At 47.5% G+C, this 15,925-nt stretch overlaps 1 protein-coding gene across 1 annotated transcript; it reads right to left on the bottom strand.

Annotated features, from left to right (window-relative positions):
* Positions 1–5,809: 5,809 nt before the first annotated feature.
* On the bottom strand, positions 5,810–15,666 carry LOC147998537 (butyrophilin subfamily 1 member A1-like). The gene is given in 13 exon segments (XM_087598668.1): positions 5,810–6,912; positions 6,999–7,047; positions 7,050–7,607; positions 8,133–8,159; positions 9,012–9,038; positions 10,292–10,318; positions 10,400–10,420; positions 10,625–10,825; positions 10,939–11,220; positions 12,539–12,889; positions 14,269–14,363; positions 15,001–15,160; positions 15,299–15,666. Coding segments are annotated over 12 exon segments (1,719 nt in total). The 5' UTR covers positions 15,015–15,160; positions 15,299–15,666; the 3' UTR covers positions 5,810–6,845.
* Positions 15,667–15,925: the final 259 nt, after the last annotated feature.

The raw sequence follows: 15,925 nt of genomic DNA, 5'->3' as shown, positions 1-15,925 counted from the left end.
CTTTGTCAGCCAAATCATTCTCTGAACTCATTGGGCCAGGGAGTCCAGAATGGGCCCATATATGAGTAATGTATACAGGGAATCTTCTATTTAATAGGATAATTTGGATTTTTCGGAAAATATCTGCCACCTTACTAGTGGTTTTAGTTATACCGGCGGGTTCAAGAATACTAACAGCATTAACCACATAGGAGGAATCTGAAACAATATTTAGAGGAACCTGGAATTTTTCAAGGACCTCCATGACCACTAGGCATTCTACCACTTGGGGTGAGGTTTCAAAATATTGTCGTGAGAATACTTGGGAGTTTACCACATATGCTCCCACCCCTGTTTTTGACCCATCCATATACACTGTTATCCCCTCCTTTAATGGTCTGTGGGATGTGACGCAAGGGAAAACAACAGGTTGTGATCTTGCAAAACACAATAGGGGGTGTTTAGGATAATGATTATCTATCTTCCCTGTAAAGGATGTGAGCAGCACTGCCCAATCATCAGAGGTAGTGGCTAGAGTTTGGACCTGGTAGGATGTATATGGGATAATCCAGGATTGGAGTGGAGTTCCAAAATGACACATGGCAGCTTTTAGGCCCTTAATAGCCAGATGTGCTACTGCGGCTGGATACCAATCAATAATCTTCACAGGGGAAGCATGTGGATGGATGCATAACAGTGGACCTTGTTGCCATAAAACTGCAGTGGGTAAATCCTTGGTATCTAGTACACAGAGTGAAAAAGGTAGAGACCAATCAATGCATTGCAATTGGGCCTGTTTTATGGCATCTTCTACTTTTAGTAAGGCCTTGGTTGCAGCGGGAGTTAGCACACGATGGGAGGTGATGTGGCTGTCCCCTTCCAATATTTCGAGCAAAGGTTTTAATTCCGCGGTATAATCTTATCAGGGAAAATAATGGATCCTAGAAAATGACCTGTGTCAGCAATTTGGACCTTTTCTGTAGCAATATGTAAGTCCCATTGTTTAAGGGTTTTTTGTAATAAGGAATAGGCTTGTTGAGTAATTCTAAGTCTTTTATGACACGTCAATATATCATCCATGTAATGGTTTAACAGTAAATTTGGATAGGTCTCCCTGACTGGTTTGAGGGCTTCCTGAACATATGACTGACATATCGTAGGGCTGTTGGCCATGCCCTGAGATAGGACCTTCCACTGGTATCTTTTATCAGGTTCAGTATGATTAATTGATGGGACAGTAAAAGCAAACCTGGGCCTACCAGGGGGGTAAAGCAGAATAGAGAAAAAACAATCCTTGATATCTATTATTACCAAATTCCAATCTTTTTGTAGGGCCGAGAGTATAGGAAGGCCCCGCTGAATGGGTCCAAGGGATTCCATTGATCGTTAATGGCCCTTAAGTCATGGAGTAGTCGCCATTTTCCTGATTTTTTCCTTATTACAAAAATTGGGGTGTTCCAAGGAGAGGTGGAGGGCTCCAAATGTCTCAATCTTAATTGTTCATCCACCAGTCCTGTAGCTGCCTGTAATTTCTCAGATGTTAATGGCCATTGGGGAACCCACACCGTGTCCTCCGTCCTCCATGGTATGGGTTGTGCTGCCCCATTGGTGCCGTTGGCGATCGGTTCAATGAGAGGACCCTGTTCTAATCGCCCTAGGCCTTTCCCTTCCTTATAGCCCATCCTTGACATCATGTGGGCCACTTGTGGGGGGTATTCATTAGATAAGGTCAGTCCCATGGTCTGCATAACATCCCTCCCCCAAAGATTAACAGGTAGGGGAAGTACATAAGGAATAAATTGTCCCTGTCGGCCATCGGCAGTTATCCAAGTTAGAGTGGCAGAGCTGATCATAGGGCACGACTGGTAGCCTAATCCTTGTAGCGAGTGAGAAGATTTTGTGGTAGGCCATGATTGAGGCCACCATTTTGAGGAAATTATACTTTTATCAGCCCCAGTATCCAGTATGCCTTCGAATTTCTTTCCATTAAATCCTAAGCTCAATTTTGGGCGGTTGTTAAGGTGAACCACCAAATATGCAGAATCATGACCAGTGGATCACATGGGCCCCTTGGTATCCTGTATCATGGCCTGGGAGCAAGGAAGGAGTAATAACTGTGCTATTCTATCTCCTTTACTTATGGAAAAAACCCCATCGGGACTTGAACAAAGAATCTGAACATCAGGAGAGCGCTGAGCTTCAACAAGGCCTGGATGGACTATCAGTCCTTGTAGGGCGAGAGATCCTCTCCCAAGGACAAGGCCTATGGTTCCCGGGGGTAGAGGCCCCACAGTCTGAGCAGGAATTGGCTGAATGCCCATCTGGGGCATTAGAAAGAAGTCGGAGGCGGCACACAGGTCCAATTTTGTGTCGCCTCTTGGGGGACCTCCTCTGCCGGGGTCGTGGCCCTGTGAAAGCGGTTCCCATATCTTTGAGGGCCCTGGGACCGGGGGCCCACCAGGCTGTCGGAGAGGATAAAAGAGGAAGCCCGCGTTGCACTGGGCCCATGATTTGCATCTGCTGATTAATAACTCGTAAATCATGCAACAGTCTCCATTTCCCTGACTTCTTTTTAACCACAAATATTGGGGTATTCCAAGGTGACCGTGAGTTTACTATCTGGCCCTTAGCCTGTGCTAATCAGTCATCTTAAACAGTTTAAAGCAGCTAGTAGAAGGACTGAGTCTAAGCCTCATATCCTTAAATGAGTTGTTTGGGCTCACTGCGTATCTAAGGAGCAATATTAATTTCAATTTTTTCTCAATATACAAAGTTTATATCAATGAAAAACTTAACCTCTATCGATATATGAATTCTGCATGAATGTAAAAAATTATAACATCAATTTGTGTCAATTATAAAGATTTCTATCAGTGAAGATTATGGCTGCACAATGTTTGTTTAAGAATAAAATTAATGGGATTGGGGATTTAGCTCAGTGGTAGAGCACTTGTCTAGCAAGCGCAAGGCCCTGGGTTCACTCCCCAACTCCGAAAAAAAGAAAAGGAAAAAAAAGAATAAAATTAATAATCCATCCCACATGTTTCCTTCCTGTTCAAAATTATGATGATTGTCCAGTAATGCCTTAAAATGATAACCTATCTATAATTTATAAAATAATCATAACCAGACATTCAAACTCAAGGGATCAGGATGAGGACTCTCCACAACTTCCTCCTGCTGAAAAGGGTGACAAGAAATTCTCTAAAGGGATGCAGAGGGGAGGAAAATGAGGAAAACTTGTTAGACGTAAGAAGGGTAGCGTTAGCACCTGTTATCCAGACTCTGCATATTTGAAAGGTCCAGAGCTTGACTGAAGTTCCCACCGGATCTGTGGGAAAGGTTGGATGAGGGAGATGACCTGGAATAGCAATAATCCTAAAACTGCTCTGGAAGGAAGTCTCTGGACAGCACAGGAAGCAGGGGACTGAATCAGCGGGTCAGTTCAGCATCTGAGCTCATGAATCTTGTCAGAGCTGTCATTCTACAATCTATGAACCCCACAGCTAAAGTTTTAGACCCACTAAGATATTCCTATGGATAGGATTCACAGGTCAGTTAAGGATGACATTTTGTTCTTTGTTTGAGCAGGTGAAAGACAGATGTCTTTTTCAAGAGTTAATCTTCTCAGTAACCAATTGTAATAAGTCTTCACTCATGGCCTGTGATGGATGGCATGATGAACCTTTGCCTGTCCTGTTGGGTTTTCTTGATCTTTCATGGGTTTCAGGGAGTCACGCCTGTCATATCAGATCCATATCACTCTGGTAGGGGTCCAGAGCCTATTCTCCCTTCCCGTCACACAGATGGAAACCTTTCTCCTAAAATAACCTGTCCCTGGTTCAGTAACTGGAACGCACTGAACAGTTAGCTTGATCTCTCTCCCAGAAGAGTATAATATAACCACCAAACGCATAACCATGCTCATTTTGATGAATGAAACAATTTCTTTAAAGACAGGGTTTTTTTCTGGGGAGTCCTGGTTGTACTGGAACTCTCTCTGTGCAGACTATGATGGCCTCAAACTTAAAGATCAAACTCTCTCTAGGGATTTGAGGCAGAAGCCACCACTGCCCAGTCAAAGCCACATCTGGTTTTTGAATTTGGATTCCTGTATTTATCTATTTACTTTGCACCCTGACCACAGTTTACACTCCTGACTATACCCCAAGTCCTTCACACCCCACCTACCATCCCCCCTCCACACACTTTCTCCTCCTACCTTTCTCTTCAGAAGAGTGGAGGCCTCCCATGGGTATAAACAGGCCTTGGTAGCAAGTTGCAGTAAGACTCCTTTTCCTATTGAGGCTACAACAGGCAGAGCAGTAGGATGTAGGGTCCCAAAAGCAGGCAGCAGGGACAGCCAGTCCATGCTCCTGCTGCAGAAGTCCCACATACAGACAAGTTACACAACTGTCACATGTTTGCCTAGGGTCAATCCTGCACATGATCCGTGGTTGACTGATCAGTCTGTGTGAGCCCCTGTAGGTTCCTGTTAATTGATTCTGTGGGTCTTCTTATGGTCTCCTTAACCCTTGTGGCTCCTCCCATCCTTCCTCTCCATCATCTACGTGATTCTCTCGAGCTCAGTCTAACCCTGAGCTGTGATCTCTACATCTGCTTCCGTCCTTTGCTGGGTGAGACCTCACTGATGAAGGTTATGCTGGGCTCCTGTCTGCCAGTACAGGAGAATATCATTCACAGGCCATCAACAATATAAGGGTGGGATCCTATAATGACTTGGGTCTCAAGCTGGGACAGTCACTGGTTGGCTAATCCCTCTAATTCTGTCCCATCTTTACATCTTGTAGTCAGGACAAATTGTCTAAGCTTCCTTACTCCAGGTCTAAGGTTTTGTGGCTGGGTTGGTGTTCTAATCCCTTCACTGGAAGACTTACCTGGTTATAGGAGGGGGCTGTATAAGGTGAAATAACCCCCATTGCTTGGCAGAGTCTTAGCTAGGATCACTGTAAAAAAAAAATCCTGGAATATTCTAATGCCCTTGATTTCTAGCTCATCCCAGAGATGTCCATGTTCCCCAACCCCATTCCAGTTGTCCAATTCCCCTACACACTCCTCCTCCTCCTCTGCCCCTGCAAAGCCCACCAAAGCTCTTCGCTCTCTCTGACCTTCATACCCCCACGAATTTCCACCGCCCCCCACCTTGCCCTCCATTCTTCCTAAATCCACAGTGCCATCCCCCACAGCTACCCACAATGCAGCAGGGAGGCAGGGAGACCTTGGTCAGCCTGAGAACTCAATTAGGAGACAATGGGGTCCACATGAAATAATGTTGTGGTCCGGATGTTATACGACCATGAAACCAACTTACCCATGACGCCATTTTTACTTTAAAAAATGGTCACTAGAACTACAAAATAAAATGACTCTTTTGTAACAACCAGCTGAATTTCTCTATACCACTACAAACACACTATCATCCCCATTATATTTCGTCACAACAATTCAATTCTGTCTATTGGGTACAAGGCAGCCATACACACTACACAAATGAGAGAACACCATTACGTTCCTATAAAAATTTATTAATAGATTCTAAAAATTGAGACAATTTTACATACCAAAAAGTAGGATTTAATATTTTTACATGAAATATAGGCATTCAATGTAAAATCACATTCAATGTAAAAAAATATTCACAGGACACAAAATAGTCACAAAAACAGTTTGATACAAGTTGAGTTATAGTCAATTTTTCAACTCTCAAAGGGAAGAACAAATACTAATAAATTCTGAGGTAAGAGAGAAATGATTTCAGTTGACAAAGCAGTGCATGTTCGTTGCTCTTGTTCTGTTTTTCAGACTGAGGCTTGCGCTCAGGACTCCACAATGACTGAGCTGAAGCACAGACCTGGAGCGGCAGGAAACCGAGAGCTTACTCAGGAAGCAGGAAGCAGAGAGGGCAGGCTGGGAGTGATGCCCTGTGTGGAAGGTTCAGAGCCCACCCCAGTGACTCACTTCATCTAGGACATGGGACCCAACTTACCCCAACACTACAATGAACCAGAGACCAACTATCCAAACACTTGTACCTATGGGGGACACTTTCATTCAAGCCAACACTTTTGTTTACAAAGAGAGTTCCAAGCCAGCCTGGGATATGTGACATCTCTTTAAAGACAGACAGACAGACAGGCAGACAATTGATAGATATAGGTAAATAATAGTTGTCTAAACAGTAAAAAGTTAAAATACATGAAGCCAACATTAAAAAAATATAAATTAACTTTTGTACTTACATGTGTAATTCTGTGAGAAAGAGAAAGAGATTCAAATATAGAAATGAAAGAATTTGTGTAAGAATCGGAGACAGACCTGCTACTACGATAAGGCTGGTTCATGGAGATGGATGGACCAACAGGTCATTGTCTACTGAGAAGGTCCGCTTCCAGGAACTATCTAGGATCCAGCAATCTCATCACCAGGAACAAATGTAGGAGTCAGTAAGTCATGTGTCACACATCTGCTCCCCCATATTCACTACAGCATTGATCACAAGAGCCAAGACACAGAATAGCCCCTAGGTGCCCACGGGCAGATGAACAAATTAAAACAACGTCCACTCAGCTCTTGGTCCGCTTCATGCCAAATGGCACAAAAATCTAATAAAATGCATTTAACACGACGGGAAAATGCCTTACCCAGAGCTCAAACCAGCCTGTTTTGCTCCAGCTGAGACAACAGTCAGGGCTTGTCCTCCACCACCCAACACAAAGCCTGACCTCACTGCCTTCACAGGCACAGCCTCAGAGTCAGACTGAAGAGCAGTGGCTCAACACTCCAGGCCCTTCCAGGACTCATGGAGGCTTTGACCTGTGGCTTGACACAGGAGTGACACTGCCAACTTAGGCAGTGATCCACACTATGGGAACAGAGTGTCTCTGGCATCCTGGAGGAATGGAGATTCTTCCCCTGAGGGAGAGACCACAACACAAGAGCCTGGAACCAGACCCTCCCCTGTGGGACACAGAGACTCCTTCAAAGGAAGCAAAGCTAACTTCTTCCCCTTCTTTGGCCTCCTCCCCTTCCTCCCCTTTCTCCCCTTCTACTTCTTTTCCTTCCTCTCCTCCCCTCCTCTCCCTGCTGCCCCTCAGACACACAGGCCATGGAGCTGACAGTCATAGAGATATTTCCAGACTTAAGCCGAAAGTATGGAAGAAGAGTCCCAGAGAAGGAAGCCTCATGGAAGGAGAAAAGGTGGGACATGTCACTCATGTTATAGAAGGAGATTTCCCCTTCACCATAGTCCACAAACACCCCCACACTCTGCGGAGCTTGCCTGATGGATAAGGAAGCCCTCCCAGAGTCAACATAGGCCCAATACCCACTACTAGACTGCCCCACTGTCCAAAACCCCTTCTCTGGACACTCTGAGAAACACCCTTTCCTCTCTACACCTTCCCTACAGACCCCCAGAGTCCACGTGCTGCTGTCACTGTTCCTTAGCTTCACCTCCCAGTAATATCTTCCAGAAGAAATGCCGTTGGTACCTAGCACACAGAAGAGGTCATCCAAGCACATGGTAGTATCCTTCCGGGTCACTCTCATCCTATCTTGGGAGACATCAAGGATGGGGTGGGCAGAGGCTGGATCCAGAGTGAAATTACCTGTCGAGACAGTTAACAAAAATGGAAGGTCCTGTCTAGTACTCAGAAAATGTTATGGCTGCCCCTCCCCCATCTCAGAGCCTCCAAGTTACTTCTAGCAGGTTAAGTCCCTCACTCAAAGCCTTGTAGTGGGCTCAAGAGATGGCTCAACAGTTAAGAATGCTGATTGCTCTCCTAGAGGTCCTGAGTTCAATTTCCAGCAACTATATGGTGGCTCACAACCATCTGTAATGAGATCTGATGCCCTCTTCTGATGTATCTAAAAAGAGTGACATTGTACTCACATTCTTGGGGAGAGAGGGAGAGGGAGAGGGAGAGGGAGAGGGAGAGGGAGAGGGAGAGGGAGAGGGAGAGAGAGAGAGGGAGAGAGAGCCTTGTAGCTCAAGAGTATGGCTTGCAATAGCAAGCAAGGGAGGTCACTTCTGCCACCCACACCACTGAAACTGTCACCACCTGAACTGGAGGAGAGACAAGAGCCATGGGAAAAACAGGAGGGTTGTCCCTAAGAAACACGGAGACACTCACAGGCCTGGAAGTGTTCCTTGCGCCAATCTACAAGAGAAGCACAAGTCATGTGAGCGGTTTCACAGCCTCTACCCACCCAGTCAGCAGGGGTCCTCAGAGAAACAGACCTGGGAGTTGGGGGACAATGTACCTGTCCACACTCAATCACACAAATAAAATACAGGCTCACACATACATACACATGAACACACACACACACACACACACACACACACACACACACACACACACCAAACACAATCTTGGGAAGGGATAGAAGGGAAGAAGCCCTTTGCTTCTTCTTTCCTAATAATCAGTAATTCTCTGTAAGTCCATGGGAGACAAACTCATGAGCTCACTCTGCCTGCACGGCAGAATATTAATGGGACAAGTCTTGGGCACAGCTCCTTTGGGTAGTCACAGCCTCTGACAGCTCAAGAGGATGACAACTACTTCCTGTTATGTCAGCTCAACACAAGGTAGGGTGATCTGGGGACAAGTAACCAGAATAGAGAAAGTGCTTCCATAGCACTGACCTAGAGGCAAGCATGTGTGACCTTGTCTTGACTGCTGATTGATATGGGAGAACCCAGCCCACGGGGGCACTGCTATCCCTTGGCAGGCGGTTTTAGGATTTGGGAGAAAAGAAACTGAGCAAGCCACAGGAAGCAATCCGCTGAGCAGCACTCCTCCATGGCTTCTGCCTCAGCTCCTCCCTCCAGGTTCCTGCCTGTTGGGTTCCTGCCTTGACTTGCTGTGTTGACAGATTGGGAGTGAGAGTCAAGTAAACACTTTCCTCCTTGAGGAAATGCTCTGGTCTTGGTGTTTTATTATAGCAGGAGAACCCCTAACTAAGACCCCAGCTCAGGTCAGAGGGAGCATTCAATAATAGCCACATACCTGCATACAGCTGGGCCTTCCTCCAGGCTGTAAATGAACACACTCTGGTGAGAACCCAATCAAAATAGCCCCACTCAAAGAGTCGGGTAAACCTTCTTACATCCATTTAAAGGTGAGGCTATGCCTAGGGAGAAGAGAGGACCCATAGGAGCTGGCTCCTTCGAGGTGCAGAGGCAGCAGAGTATTATGGGAAATTCCCTGGGCTGCAGATGAGAAAAATGGCATTGTAGGGTGAGCTCCTCCACTGCCCCTATTCTGTGGCAGACAGCTTTAACTGTATCTACTTCTCAAACCAAACAGGAAAAAAAATTAGTTAACAATCAAACCTTGGTGAATGGGGTAATACCTTAGCAAACAATAAAGTTATTCTATAATGGTCAGAATACAATTGACATCAGCAATTTTAGGCAGGAAGTGAGTTCTTGGGTGTAGTGCCCAGAGTTCCTCAGGTAAGATGTCTCTAAAGCCAGGCAACACTATGCCAACAGCTCCTGGCTGATTATCCTCTTCCCGCTGAGGTCAGCAGCCAGGGCCTCTGCCCATCACCTGATCAAAACCTTCAGGAGTTAAGGGAACAGAGCCCTAGAGGATGTCATTTGGACAAAGGCTAGATTCATCTCATCTGAGAGCAGGGACCCTCAACCTGGAAAATATCTCTAGAAAATACCAGTAGGCATGGCTCTGGGACATTTTCTTGATTAATGCTTCATGAGGATGGGGCTGCCCATTGTGGGCAGTTCCAACCCTAAGCAAGTGACGCTGGAGTGAATCAAGTAGGTTGAACAAGCAACTGGAATGAAGGAAGTAAGCAGCCTCGCTCTGTAGTCTTTGCTTCAGTTCCTACTCCACACCCCTGCTCTGATCCTGCCCGGGATTCCCTCAACAGTAGACTGTGGTGTAAAAATGCGTAAGAAGAGTAAACTGTCTCCTCCCCAAGATGCATGTGGTTGGGGAATTTATGACAGCAGTAGAAACCTAGTCAAGACACTCTCTTTAATGAAATTTCAATATTACTCTCTGCTTCAAGGTACAGACAATACACTAGAGCTACAGCAGCCCAAAGGCTCAGCAATAAATGTATCTGGAATAGGTGAAATTAACACGGACACATCCAGGAGTCACACATTTTCCAGCTCTGGATAGAGTTCTGAAGGAGCCCAAACACCAGTCATCCACCTCCCAGAACCATCCATTTCTGTCCACAGAAAAGGATTTTCACTATGTTTAGGATCAAGAAGCGAGCACACATGGAACCATGGGACACTGGGGCAGGCACTCACCGGTATGGTAGGCGGCTTTCCTCCCATCTGAAAAGCAACACACAGGAGTCAAGAGAGCTACTGGGCTCCCAAGGGGACCAGAGGGCTCAGGAGGAGAACAGGACTCACCAAGTTCCTCCCTGAGTGCACCTGAAAAATAGCAAGGAGAGGGGGTCTGTACACTTGGGAGGAAGAAACGAAACACATTTAGGGTTCCTGACACTGAACTACAGACACCTGAACCAAAGGACTGCAGCCATTCTCCCTGGGGACTTTAGGCCACCTATCCTGATCCCAGAACACTGGGCCCTCCTGGGGACTCTGAATCTGTCCTTCGCAGCTGTGGTGACTCACTAGTAGACAGCAGAGCATCCTCCTTTGTCGTCTGTAACTCATCCTTCTCACACTGAAGATGCCTCCGTTTCTGCTGCACCTTCAGCCTTCCAGAATGTTCTCTTCTGAGAAGATAGATTGTCCCTGAGATTAGAAGTCCCATCATGGTCAGGATCGTGAGAAAAGCTGCCTTCCAGGGAGAGGCCTGAGGGAAGAAGGGCTCTGGGGCCCAGGCAGAGAGCCAGTGGTGGGTAAAGCTGAAGAAAGACAGACCAGGACCTTCCAGGAAGAACATTCACTACCCAGTCCCTGAACAAGTGAGGGGCAGCTCTCACCTGGGATGACCATGGCCATGGCTTTCTCCTGACCCAAGATGGGATTGAAGGTGGAGCAGGTCACATTCCTCACAGAGATGTCTCTCACCACCAGTGAGGTCTCTGTGCTGAACAGTCCTTCAGCATCTTCACGGTGGATCTCTGAGGATGCATGGAGTTTCTCACCTCTGGAGTCTCTCCAATGCACCTGGGGCTCTGGGTACCACCCTGAAGCCATGCACACAACACACACTCCACCTCCTTCTGGACCTTTGATGTACACTTCAGGAGCAGAGCCCATCGCTGCAGGACAGATGTGAACACACAAGAAGCCATTTTAGGTAGAGGGACCCTGGAAGCATTTCTGTGACTCACAGGATCCTGTTATAGGGCAGACAGGAATTGAAGAGGAAATGCTTTCCTGGATTAGGCCTAGGCTGCTCCCCTGTTGCCTGACAGAGGAAAGATAAGAGAGCCCACCATGAGGAACAGAACAAAGGAGTAGGAGGCAGTGCTGACGCTAAGGTCCTGTTCCCCAGATGGTTCGTGATCAATCAGTAAAGGAAGCCATGAGCCAATTCCTAGTCAGAAGGTAGAGGCAGGAATTCTGGATCCCTAGAGGTAGAAGAGAGACACAGGGAAGAGTAAGGAGTTCACCATGATTTGGAGAGAGAAGAACCAGGTAAACAGGTGACATCTCAAACAGGAGTAGACACACTGGCCGCTCTTCCAGGTGGGCAGGTCAGGGGAGTTTAGCAACCAAAGAATGGGGCAGTTGGGAGAGACAAATAAAATATATAGTAAGGGCAAGATGTTTCTGACAGAAGAGAGTAGTGTCCAGTAATTGTGCCAGAAGACAGGTTAAATGAATGGACTGTGTGTCTGTGTGTGTTTTATACCAGGACTGAAGGGAGACTGGGTGGGGCCTGGTAGAAGAGTCCACTTCCTGGAGAAAAAGGTGAGTAGAGTGGAAGAAGAGGAAAGGCATCTTCACACCACACATGGCCTCTCTTGCATCCACACAAGATCCTGAGGAAACTGAAAGATGTTGAACAGGAGCCCTGAGATGGAAACTAGTGCTCCATCTGTCCACTCTCCACACACCTGTGACCCTCATGGCAGGCTCACCCCCAGCTCTCCTCTCCAGGGAAGTCAGACCCTGAGCTTCCTTCCTTCCTCTCCTCAACCACTTGCCTTTAGCATTGACCATCACTTGTCACTGACAACTCCCTCAGCCACTCTGATTTTCCTGCTGACACCTCTAAAATATACATTTCTACTGCTGGTATTTTCATAGCACTGGCATAATCACTAATTCACAGAACTAGACACAGCACATTTTAGGAAAAACCATGTATAGAATATAGGTGGAATTTATCCATGGACAAACTTACTACCTGTTTCTCACCTCAAAATGGGAAATTAAAAATAAGTAGAGATTAAAATGAGAGACCTGAGCATGCATGTGAGCCCAGCACAACAGACAAGCTCAAGGACAGTCTGGCAAATATGAGAACTTCTCTCAAAGCATAAAAGAAAGGAAGGGCTGGGTGATGTCATCTGTGTTTCCTCCCACACACAGGTCACCCAAGGTTTTTAGAACAGGGATCAGTTAACCCACCTGCCACCTTCAGTTCCAAGATGGCCTCTTCATAGAGCACTCCCTGTTTGAAGTGGCAGACATACATCCCACTATCTGACATCTGGACATTTTGGATCCTCACGGCAGCCTTGCCTTCATGGAACTGGTCCTTCACCAGCGAGGTCCGCCAAGAATACTGACGCATCTGCTCTTCCTTCTGCTCCTCTTGGTTCCGATAGACAAATACTGCTTCTGAGAATCTGGTGCGGAACCACCTCAGCTCCTCCATGTTCTCCATACTCATGAGTGGAAACACGGAGCAGGGAAGTATGGCTTCCCCAGCCAGTGTGGCGACAATGGGGTCTGAGGGACCAAAGACCAGGAAATCCTCTGTGGACACAGATGTAGCAGTGAGAGGCTGGAGGGACACAGGGCAGTGCACAGAACACACTCTGAAGGAGAATATCATAACAGGAGAACGCAAGGGGTGGGTTGCTCTAGGCACTGTGCATCAGGGATCCATGAGTAACTTAACCAATGTAGGAGTGGACAAGTTACCTTTGGACACAGCAGTGACCCCATAAATGATGCAAAAAAACTCTTCTACCTCTGTCCCTGGCCCCAGACCCTTCCATGAAGGAATCCCTTCTGGATTCTTTCTCCAGCTTGCATTTACTTCCTCACCAGGCAGCTGAATCTTCACTGAGAATTCTAATGTCAGTGTGTTGGGGTAGGTTCAAAATCATAAATCTATAAGGTAGCAATGCTCACGTGGTTGGTTATTTGGCCACACCGTGAGAGGCACAGGTATAACTGGCTGGTCTAACACAAGACCCAGGAAAGTTCTGACACCCAATGCTAAATTCCGATATCAGTCAATTTCTTCATCCTCTGAATAAGGAGAATATTAAAACATAGAACTGAAGCTGAAGAGACAACTGAACAACTAAGATCCAGAGATTCCTGCAGAGGACACGGGTTCAATTCCCAGCCCCCACTGGGTTGTTCATGGCAATCAGTGTCACTCTTGGATCCTGGGGGCATCAGGCATACGGGTGTTACATGGACACACATTCTGGGGTGATTTCTCTGAATGAGCCACCTACACTCCAGGTGCCCCAGTGACTTCCTGGTACAGAAGAAAGATTGCCTCTCCCCAGGACATTGGCCCTGTAAACCTCGAGGACTTTGTCACAGGAACTGTGGCCAAAGAGCTCTTTGTGATCGTGCACTGCTCCATTTGTGTCTAGCACACTGCTGCCACTAGAGAGTCCAGGACACATGAGAGCTGTCTCCCAACCCCAACCTCTGACCTTTACATGAAGGCAAAGCCTCTGCCTGCTTTGCTCAAGGGTCACTGCTGACCCTGACTCCCACCAAGGGCCACCAGGCCACAGGGCTCTCCCAAATCAGTCCTCCTCCACACAGCCCCTCTTTCTCTCTTGTTGGGTTGTTCTGCTGGAGCCACACTGGCCTCTCACACCCCAGGCACAATGCCAGCACCAAGGCTGTCCCACCTATACTCCCCAGGGAGGATCTGGCTATGTAGTTCAGGCTGGCCAAGGGCTCACTGTATTCCAGTGTCAGCCTCTCGAAGGCTGATGCACGCATGTTCGCCTAGATTTTCATTCCTAACTCACTACAAATGGAAAGATGGCAAAATGCTTGGTGCCAGGTTTGTGAGTCTCCTGCACATCTGAGCTGCAGAGCTCCTGGCACATCCTGGCCACTGTTGGGAGATGCAGGAAGGGAGAGCAGGACAGACTCACTTGCGGTCACCCAGCAAAGCAGCTGTGTAAGGACCAGGAGGTAGGAGTCCTGGAAGAGCAGAGAAGCCTTGCAGTAAATTCCCATCTCTGCGGAGCTAAAAAGAGAAACAGGAGAGGCTGATAAACACCCTGGGCCAGGCAGCAGAAGGCAAGATCCACCCAGATGTTGGACCCTCATCAGAGACTGCATTGCTGAGGGTGCAAATCCATCCACAGGACTGACTTATCTGTGCACACAGGGTGAAGGCTCCCCACAAGCCAACACTGGCAAATGGCCCGACATGGGTTGCTCTCATCCCTGCAGAAGACTGGGCGGCTGGGGACGTCAAGACATCTGAGAGGAAGCTATTACTTTATTTCCCACCCAGTCCCAGCTCTAGGGCAACCAAGCTCTACACAGAAATATAGGCTCTTCCTGTCCCACGGCCTTGGGGAGAGCCCAGTGAAGACACCATGATTCCAATTCCCCCTTAGCCACATACTGCCTGTGACCCCAACACATGGAGCCTGGGCCCAGCCCCATCCTCAGGAATACCTTGGACCCTGTATTCTATGGCTCCACAACTGTGACCAGCCCCTTACGGGCAGAGTCAGAGACACACATGTGTCTTCACCAAGAAAGCTGACAGGCCAATCACAAATGCTTTGTCCTACCTATTGGTTGTGGAGGTTGTCAATACTTCTGTTCCAGCCCAGACCCAGATCTCGTTCCTGACATGACTTTATACTTACTTAGCAGGTACCATACACACACGTCCCACAACACAGGTTTGTCCTCATAGTTTCTGCTGGTAAAGGCCAAGCTGGGTGTACACACAGTTTTAAAGAACAGGAGAAAACTCTTCTTCCCAAACCACCTGCTGCTTGGAAGGAGAAGGGGTGGGGAGGGAGCCTAAGGGAGAAGGGAAACAGAGGCTCTCTGAGCTGTCTCCATGCTCACCCACCAGGAAGGTGACCTGTTGGGACTCATTCAACCTAACCTTCTCTCTGCTTCTTCTGCAGGCCCCAGTTGTCTTCAATGCCCACCTACCTGCTTCTCTTGGCTCCCGGATATGAAAGGCTGTGACTTCATCAGGAACAGCTCAGGGCAAAGGGAACACAGCAGACCCCAAGTCTTCCTCTCACACCTCAGCCCTGCTCCAAGAGGCTCTACCCAAAGTCAGCAGTGGGTTTGCACACCTCCAGAATCATGGTATCTAGAGCAGCATACTACAAGTACGGCACAACGTAAGTTGTCACGGCCACTGTAGAGACAATGACAAAGACGACAATGAGGACGACCACAACAGGCTGGCACACTGGTCAGGGCACAGTGACGACAACAATGACAAGGACAAGGATGTTAACAACGAAAGAGAGACGGACAGACAGATTGATCAAAACAACCAATGCTGTGGTGTCACGCCTATTCAAGCAGTGCCCTTTGAGCCAACGGAGCGATTACACTTTCAGCCACTGAAAGCGAAAGTTCCAGCACTGTGAACAGGGTGTGTGTTCCTTCTGTACGTGGTGTTCTAAGGGGAAGAGGTGAAGGTTCACCTCACCACCCCAACCGCAATCCCACCCTGCTCCCCACGCTGTCCAATGGAAAGAATCCTAAGACAACCATTTATGGAAATTTTAAAAGATGACAGAAAGGAGACAACAGATCTTTACT

The sequence above is a fragment of the Rattus norvegicus genome, chromosome 20, assembly GCF_021556685.1.
Source record: "Rattus norvegicus strain SHRSP/BbbUtx chromosome 20, alternate assembly SHRSP_T2T, whole genome shotgun sequence".
NCBI lineage: Eukaryota > Metazoa > Chordata > Mammalia > Rodentia > Muridae > Rattus > Rattus norvegicus.
This window is presented reverse-complemented; position numbering and strand designations above follow the sequence as displayed.